The sequence below is a fragment of the Microtus ochrogaster genome, linkage group LG2, assembly GCF_000317375.1.
Source record: "Microtus ochrogaster isolate Prairie Vole_2 linkage group LG2, MicOch1.0, whole genome shotgun sequence".
Lineage (NCBI taxonomy): Eukaryota > Metazoa > Chordata > Mammalia > Rodentia > Cricetidae > Microtus > Microtus ochrogaster.
This window is the reverse complement of record NC_022028.1, coordinates 23,125,216-23,134,042: the sequence shown is the minus strand read 5'-3', so window position 1 is coordinate 23,134,042 and position 8,827 is coordinate 23,125,216. Positions and strand designations below refer to the sequence as shown.

The window sequence follows — 8,827 nt, the reverse complement described above, 5'->3', positions numbered from 1 at the left end:
GCAGGCGGATCTCTGTGAGTTCGAGACCAGCCTGGTCTACAGAGCTAGTTCCAGGACAGGCTCCAAAGCCACAGAAAAACCCTGTCTCGAAAAACTAAAAAGACAGTTCAAATATATGCAATTTCTATCATACTATGGGAACTACAGGATGTCTCCTTATCTAAAGGCTAGTAACCAAAAATTTTAGATTTCGAGTTTTACAGTACCTGAATACATACAAAAGGAGATGCAACACAAATCTAAACACTAAACTCACATATGTTTCATATATATCAGTATGAAGGCAAGTTATACATTATTTTGGGCACACCTTCATTTCGACTATAACACATGACATGAGATCAAGTATGGAACTTTCTACTTGTTAGGTATGCTGGTACTGAGAATTTTTGGATTTTAAAGTACCTGGGATTTCAAACTTTTACCATTTAAAGATGTTCAGCTTCTTTTACTAAAGGCTTTGTACTAATAATGCCCCACACCCACAGATCTTTCTGGAACAATTTTCTTAAGCAGCTCACATTTTCTACTTTAGCTTTATGTAGGTGGGAGGGGAGTATGCACATGAGCGGAGTGAGGTGCAGTGCCCCAGGTCAAAAGAGGATCGAATCCCCCAGGAGCTGGAGTTAAAGGCAGTGAGTGTAGGCCACCTGTCAAGGGTGCTGGGAACTGAACTCAGGCTGTCTGCCAGAACACTATTCCCACCCCCTCTTTCTGTTGTTATCATTGTTCTTTGTTTCTCTGTGTAGCTCCGGCTGTCCTGGAACCCACTCTGTACACCAGGATGGCCTCCAAGTCAAAGACCGGCTGGAGTACTGGATTAAAGGTGTGCACCACCACCACCTGGCTTCACTGTGTTCTTAACCACTGAGCCATCTCTCCAGCTCCACAAATCACAATTTCTATCACAGACATCCTGTTAACCTGATTATGCCTTGCTGGATGAATGCCTGGCACTAAAGCATCATCTAAGGTCAGGCGTTGTATATGATAGGCAGAACACCCACAAGGAAGGAATCTGTCTCTAATTACAGAGCAACACTGGTAGTTAAAAGCAAAGGATGGCTTTTTAACACACTGGCTCCCAAATGCCTATTTCCTAAATATCATTCTGACTTCCCAGACTTCCATGATAGTTGATTTCTGGATAAATGAGAAAAATTTTTTTTCTTTCCCTTTGTATTTGGGAAGGGGGTGTAACTAGGGAACTTGGGAAGAAGTTGTTTTGATTCCATTAATTAAGATAAACAGACAAGATTCCTTCTAAACTGAAAGATACACAATACTTAGTTATTACCTTTAAATAGATTGGAGGTGGGTGAAGAACTAATAGTTTAAAAAACAAAAAGCAGATAATCTGGATCCTTGTTCCCCTTAGCATATCATCAGTGACAGACCATCCACTGAACTGTACACAGAAATCAGGCTATCATTAAAGCATGCACTATCCTATACACTATCAACATGAAAACTGGATGACAGGGACGGTCATAGGAATAAATGGAAATGCTGCCTCATCTTCTGTTTCTCTGGTGAATATAGAATCCTACCTTTTGTCTCACCACATTTCCTCGGTCAATGAAAAAGAACCAAGGAGACTAGCTAAACACCCTATAGGAAAGCTCATTCTCAGAATTATACAAGCTCAAACAGAATCCCAGAATTCAAAGACAGGTAAATTACCATTTCGGCTGCTAATATAATAAAACATATGTCACACATGTAATAATCAGATAAATAAGATTAATTGAAACCCAATACTAATGGCTAAAAAGTTAAAATAGGAATTAAGCAAGGCCATGGACAAGAGCAATCAAGTAAGTGAGCAGCTGCTCCTTCTCACCTACTTCTATCTGGACAGAAACAGGCTGGTTTAGCAGGCCCTGGGAGAAGTCTCAGGTGTGATGACAGAAACCTAAGACCAGATAGAGCTTACCTTATAAAAGAGTATTAATCCCAAAATGGAAGATTTTCTTTTTAGACTTTCTTCCTAGTCTTCATTCCTGTCCCTTTAAAAAAAATCTTTTAAAATGAGAGTATGATTTAAATAGGCAGAAAGAAAAAAGCAACCTCACAAGCTGCGGAACTCCCTTCTGCAAGCCTAACACCTCATGTGAGACGTAAGTCTTTTAAAAGCCGAGTGATTCTAGTCCTAAGGGCAAAGCACCAGATTTCTCAGCACAAGCTGAAAAGCACCTAAGCTAAGCCTTGGTAAAGCGGTAGACATACAGAATAAACTCCACACTGGAACGGGAGAAAGGAAGGTTTTCAAACCACACTGTTATCGTTTCCCTGCAAGATGAGACAAAAGTCAAGCACGGATTCCTGGAAAGGGGAGGGAGATCCAGCTCACTCTTTGTTACTAACAAACTAGCCATCTGACAACAGGCTCTTTACACCACCTGTGGAAATCTTAGAAATCACTCTTCCGTAAAACCATAAAACAAAAATTAGCATTCTCCCCTCCTGCTGGCTTTTCTCCATTGTTAAAGAGGCTGGAAAGTAAGTAAAAATTGGAAATTGAATGATATAAATACATATTTTAAAATCCAAGCTTGCAAAATCCTGAACCAAACTGAGAAAAAAAAATCTTTTTTGTTTTGTCTTTTCGAGACAGGGTTTCTCTGTAGCTTTTGAAGCCTGTCCTGGAACTAACTCCTGTAGACCAGGTTGGCCTTGAACTCAAAGAGATACACCTGCCTCTGCCTCCAGAGTGTTTGGATTAAAGCTGTGCGCCAACGCCAGGCTCAACTTTTTCTTTTTTTTTTTTTTTTTTTTTTTTTTTTTTTTGGTTTTTTGAGACAGGGTTTCTCTGTGGTTTTGGAGCCTGTCCAGGAACTAGCTCTTGTAGACCAGGCTGGTCTCGAACTCACAGAGATCCGACTGCCTCTGCCTCCCAAGTGCTGGGATTAAAGGCGTGCGCCACCACCGCCCGGCCTCAACTTTTTCTTGAAAAAGAAAAAAAGGGGGCTGGAGAGATGGCTCAGAGGTTAAGAGCATTGCCTGCTCTTCCAAAGGTCCTGAGTTCAATTCCCAGCAACCACATGGTGGCTCACAACCATCTGTAATGAGGTCTTCTGGCCTGCAGGCATACAGACTGACAGAATATTGTATACATAGTAAATAAATAAATAAATAAATAAATAAATAAACAAACAAACAAACAGAAAAAGAAAAAAAGGAACTGGTCCTAGTAGATAACCCCTGCCCACAATTCCAGAGCTTAAGAAATGAAGGAGACTCCGGAGGGTCAAGGTAGCCTGTGGCCACACAGAGCTGGAGGCCAGACTAAGCTATGAGACACTGTTTAACAACTTAGAAAAAATAAAACCTGCTGGACATTGGTGAGAAATCAGCTCCTGTTACTAGTGCGGACCGGGCTGTGGCTGTATTCTGTTACATTTCTGCTGTGCCCCAGCCCTAGTGTTTATCTTTCAGCTACACCTGATGGGTTTACAAAGAAAAGGCCTCTTAGGTTTGGTTCAGAGTATCCAACAAGTGGGAGCCATCGAACTGGCCATAAGATGATAATGTTTGCAGACAGGTAAAGGATATGCGAGGCTTTAAAACAGACAGAACTCAAAATTTTTCTTAGGAAAAAAAAAAGTAATTCATGTATCCAAAAAGCCTATTAAAGATTGAGAAATTGTGTTCCACTACGCCGAGAATTCTGCTTTTTTTTCTAGTCTCTTGATCTGATTAACAGTGACTTTTTGGCAACTCCTTTGAGAAGCGCCTACCCACATTCGAGAGGAAGGACAGCTTCCTTGCTCTCCAGCTCCCTCTCTGCTCAGCCAATCTTAACGCCGGTACTGAAATCTATAATAAAACCCGTTCTTCACAAACACCAACTCTGCCACAAGGAACCCAACTCCTATCCTCCAAACCAGGGTACGTTTCCCGACAGACCTACAACCCAAACACAAAGCTCATCTTTTCATTCGGCTCGTCAGCTAGCCAACTGCGAGGTAATCTTCACCATTAATAATTTTCACTTCAAAACCAAGCCTGTGTGAGCCACGACGATGAACTGCCACAGACGTGGTTTTGTTTCAGTACTTAAAACCCCTAGGGGTTTTGAAGTAAGTTGAACGGCTACTGCGTAAAGGTGAAAAGAAACAGATGGTTGCTGACTGCAAGGAAGTAAACTCAACAGAAAAGGGTGAAAGGAGGGAATCAAACCTAACACACAGGCTTGCTCCCCAAATCTCCGCCTAAGTAACTCATAAGCACACACTCCCTCCCCTGGAAAGGCTTTTTTAAGTCTTTAGAAAGCAGCGACCCCGACTGGTTTCTACCCCTCCTCCTTTCTTAAGGGAAGTGCTAGGAAGTCAAGAAACAAGCCAGAAGACAGGGCGGAAGATGGAAAGCCAGAAAGCGTGGAATCGCTGCAACCGGCACTTTAAATAACCCCAGAAGTGTTTCCAAGTTGGCCTACAAGAGGAGGGAGCCGCTGGGCTCCCTCTCGGCAACTCCGGAGTTCCCGGGCAGTTCCGGGAGGCGGTCACAGGGCCGGCGGGAGCGAGAGAGCAGCTCCCGGGCCGCCCTAGCCGAGCTCCGAGGGCCCGGCTCACACCCAGCTGGGCCGTAGGCCTGGGGCAGCAGCGCCCGAGCCCCGGCCCTACACCGCCCGGACGGCTCAAACGACTGCCGAGCCCCGCAGCCCCGGAGACGAGGGAGACGGCCCGAACCCCAGCCGCGGGACGCGTCCCGCCGAAGGCCGCCCACTCAGGGCCCCGGGCCCCGGGCGACACCCGCCGGACCCCCGGCCCGAGCCCCGCTGTCTACCTGTCTTCGCTCTTATTTTTCTGTTTCTTCCCCATTGCTTGTCAGCGGCGTCGGCGGACCCGGCCTCTCGGTTCGGTGTCTCACACACCCACTGTCTCCCCGCTGACGCCAATGCCCGCTCGGCTCCGTCCACCTCTCGCCGCCGCCTCTCGCACCCGGCTCTCCACAGACCCGCGCACTGGGACAGGGCACATATGGTGTAAGCCCTCAGTACGCAAGCGCATCGCCCCGCCGCCTCGGCGTGGGGACGCAGGGCGCGGCTCATCGAGAGCGGCGCTTCGGCTAGAGCGTCTTCAGTTGACCCGCCGGCCAGGTGGGAACCCGAGCGCCCCCTAGCCGCAAGGGACTGCCGCGCACCGGTGCCCGGCCGCTCCCGGATTCTAGAACCTAGAGGACCACAATGAGGCTTTTCGTTTCTCACGTCAGCACCCTCCCGGGGGCTGGCATTCGACCCAGGAGAGGTGCTGAAAATTCCCTCATGCCTACATCTCCTCAGCTGCAGGAAATTCATTCATTACGGGACCACAAGGAGCCAATAATGAGCCCTCCGGAGTTCCCCAGGGACATACACCCAGAACAAAATAATGAATGGATCCATCCCCCTCAGGAACAGTCATGTATAACACTTAGTAACACTGTGAACATTTATTAGGGAGAAAAGACACACGGGTACAGCGACCAGTTCCCTAATATGAATCTTCATATGAGCAAGTTCTAAATATCCGTGTGTTTAAGGAAGTCAGGAGGGAAGATTCTGGAGTGGCGAAAATGTTTGGGGGCGATGTTATTAGTGCGAGCTACCGATTAATAGTGCACTGTAAGTTATACTTCAACTTTAGAAAAGACTAAACTTAAAGCCCCACGGACAGGAACAACATCAGGCTCATTTCGATGTAGCACAGCCAGGGCTGACGCACAGCCTTGCACAAGAAAAACTACAATTCCCAGCGTCCTCAGCGCCCATCCCTCCGGTCATCAGCCCACAAGTCTAGGGTCGGAATCTTGTAGTTCCGGGTGGCGGAGAAGAGACGCACTCTCCGAGGCTTTCGTCACCCCCTCGCCGCCCCTTCCGCGGGTCTCTCACATTGTCTCGCGAGAGGACTTTAGCCAATGGAAAGGAAGAGTAGACAGAACCTTCGCCGCCCTTAACAACTGCTGCGAGGCTGAATCCTGCGTGAACCCGATCGGTGTTCTTAATCTGCGGTGTCCTCTTCGTCGGCACCACCAATAGACCAGGTACGGCAGAGGATGCTGTGACAGATCCTGCCACCGCGTTCCGTTGTTGAAGGACGGACAGATCAGGGCTACACGTCCGGCCGGGTCGGGCGCGGCCGGGGGGTGGGGGTGGTGAGGAGGGCGTAGCTGGGACAGCCTTGAGAGGCTGCTGAGGCTGTGGCGCAGGCGCCCCAGGTAGTGCGAAATCGCTTCCCCCGGAACTCCTCCGGCTGTCCCTGGAGCGCAGGGAGTGGCAAAGAATCTTCCGACAGGTACAGGGGTTAGCGTTTCGATCAGCAGTTGGTAGGTTAGTTAAATAGTTAGGTATCAGCCTTTCAGTTCACCTGTAAGAATAATATTCGAGTTGGTTCAGTAAATAGAAAGTTAGGGGGCCCACTAAGCTATTTCCTTACTCCCCGTCCCCGCCCCCACATCTAAAGGCAGTGACTACCATGGCCTAACCTAGCACAGCTCTTGTGGCCTGTGTTCTCATGAGGCTCCGAATTTAAATGTGAAGGCATCCTGTAAAAAGCCACAGGAGTAAGCGAATGCTATGCCCAGATAACGTCAGATTCTGATGAGCTTGTCTCGGATCCCCTCATTTAGTCCCGAATGCAGTCTTTGTTGTTGTTGTTGTTGGTGGTGGTGGTGGTGGTGGTGGTGGTGGTGTTTTTGGTTTTCATGACATGGTTTCTCTGTAGCTTTGGAGCCTGTCCTGGAACTCGCTCCGTAGAACATGCTGGCCCTAAATTTACAGAGATCCGCCAGCCTCTTCCTGCCGAGTGCTGGGATTAAAAGCATGCACTGACACCACCCGACCCGAGTGGAGAGTCTTAATCTCACATTTCTCTTCCGGGAGTAGGGAATCATAGCAATACAGCTTCTTTTCAATCATATAGTACTTATGAGTCGTTGACAGTTGGGATTTAGAGGGTTGTTTAGGATTTATGTAGCCCAGGCTGGCCTCTGTCGCTCTTTGTGTATCTAAGGATGATCTCAAATCCCTGATCCTTAGGCTTCTGCCTTTGAGAACTGAGATTATGGTCATGAACCACCATGCCCAGGCTAACTTTGTTTAGGAAGTGTTTGGTTTTAGCTGTCAACTTGACACAAGACTCTCCTGAGAAGGAGGACTCAGGGAGAGATTGGCTAGATCAGGATGCCCTATGGCTGGGGGGAGTGGGGATTATCTCGATTGCTTAAATAAAGCAAGGAGACCTGCCCATTTGTGCAGCACCGTTCTGTGCCCTGAATTTGAATCCTGAGTTAAGTGTAGAGTGGAGATTAAGCACAGGTAAAGCTGTCTTTGTTAGGATATCTCTGAGGGGGTATAGAAATGAAACTCCTTATGGCAGTGTCCATTAATAAATGGCTTTTCTAGAAGCCATAAAGCAAGTTAGTACCATCAGGGACAATCCTGGAACTATGGACCATGTTTTTGATGTCCTAGATCTTTGCTCCTGTTTTAGCAGGTGTTAGGGCCTACCTGCAAGGTTCTAAGGTCAAAATGCTATCTCTAACATGGCATCTGTTGTGTTAAGGTCTCGAGCCCTGTAACCAAGACCATGTCTTTTAAAAAAAAAACAAAACAAAACAAAAAAACCAAAAGTGTAAACTTAATGCTTGTTTCTTTGTGACCCTCCCAGCACCAAGATTGCTTAGAAAAATGGAAGGTAATGGATCCATCGACATGTTCTCAGAAGTCCTAGAGAACCAGTTCCTCCAGGCTGCTAAGCTCGTGGAAAGTCACTTGGACTCAGAAATTCAGAAGCTGGATCAGATCGGTGAAGATGAGCTTGAACTCCTCAAAGAGAAGAGACTGGCGGCACTCAGGAAGGCCCAACAGCAGAAACAAGTAACCTCTCCTGCCTACTCTCTGAAATCGCCTTAGCACTATGCTCCTGACTACGTGTGCAGTCATGTGACCTTCCTCACTTTCAGGATGTTCTGAATTCAAACTTCTCTGTCACTTAGATATTTTCCCAGGAACCAAACAAAAGGGAAGACTTAGGCGAGATGTAGCATTTAATTGAGAAGCTGACATGTAGAAGAGAGCTTAAAACTTTTCTAAGACCGAGCTTAGGGTGCACATATCAAAACTGAAGACATACAATAGTTACGTGTGAGAAGAGGTTTTTTTGTTTGTTTGTTTTTTAAATATTTATTTATTTATTTATTACGTATGCAATATTCTGTCTGGGTGTGTATGCCTGCAGGCCAGAAGAGAGCACCAGACCCCATTACAGATAGTTGTGAGCCACCATGTGGTTGCTGGGAATTGAACTCAGGACCTTTGGAAGAGCAGGTAATGTTCTTAACCTCTGAGCCCTAGAAGTCTGTTTTTGAAGGAAAGATGAAGCAGCAACTTCCAAGAGAAGAGTCACATAGGACAGGATGCTGAACGGTACTGTTCTCTATAGCCCTGCAGAGAACACTGCTCCCAAGTCAGGTCACTATTGCTGTGACGAAACACCAAGCAAGCTGGGGAGGAAAGGGTTTATTCAACCTACACCTCAATATCATAGTCCATTACTGATGGAAGTCAGGACAGGAACTCAAACGGGGCAGGATCCTGGAGGCAGGACTGAGGCAGAGGCCATGGAGGAGTGCTGCTTACTGGCTTTTTCCTCATGGTTTGCTCAACCTGCTTTCTTACAGAAGCCAGGACCATCAGCCTAGGGAATGGCACCACCCACAAAGGGCTGGGCTATAGACGGACGTTCCCTGTCAGAGGCTTAATATTATTTATAAATGCTCAGCCAATAGCTCAAGCTTGTTACTAGCTAACTCTTACACTTAAATTAGCCCCTATTTCTTTTCTTTT

The 8,827-nt window shown here is 46.8% G+C and overlaps 2 protein-coding genes across 3 annotated transcripts in view; one reads left to right on the top strand and one right to left on the bottom strand.

Annotated features, from left to right (window-relative positions):
* The window catches only part of Eif5b (eukaryotic translation initiation factor 5B), a 57,399-nt gene extending 52,368 nt beyond the window's left edge, over positions 1 to 5,031 (bottom strand). Inside the window, exon 1 of the mRNA XM_005360023.3 lies at positions 4,789 to 5,031. Within this exon, the coding sequence (XP_005360080.1) occupies positions 4,789 to 4,823 (35 nt within the window). The 5' untranslated portion in view covers positions 4,824 to 5,031. The remainder of the gene's footprint in view (positions 1 to 4,788) is intronic.
* Positions 5,032 to 5,856: 825 nt separating this feature from the next.
* Positions 5,857 to 8,827, top strand: part of Txndc9 (thioredoxin domain containing 9) — a 10,844-nt gene continuing 7,873 nt past the window's right edge. Inside the window, exons 1-2 of one of the 2 annotated variants that reach the window (XM_005359954.3) lie at positions 5,857 to 6,024; positions 7,650 to 7,858. In XM_005359954.3, coding sequence (XP_005360011.1) covers positions 7,670 to 7,858 — 189 coding nt within the window. In that variant the 5' untranslated portion in view covers positions 5,857 to 6,024; positions 7,650 to 7,669. Of the gene's footprint in view, positions 6,025 to 6,258; positions 6,276 to 7,649; positions 7,859 to 8,827 lie in introns of those variants that run through there. The other variant, XM_005359955.2, reaches the window with a different exon arrangement.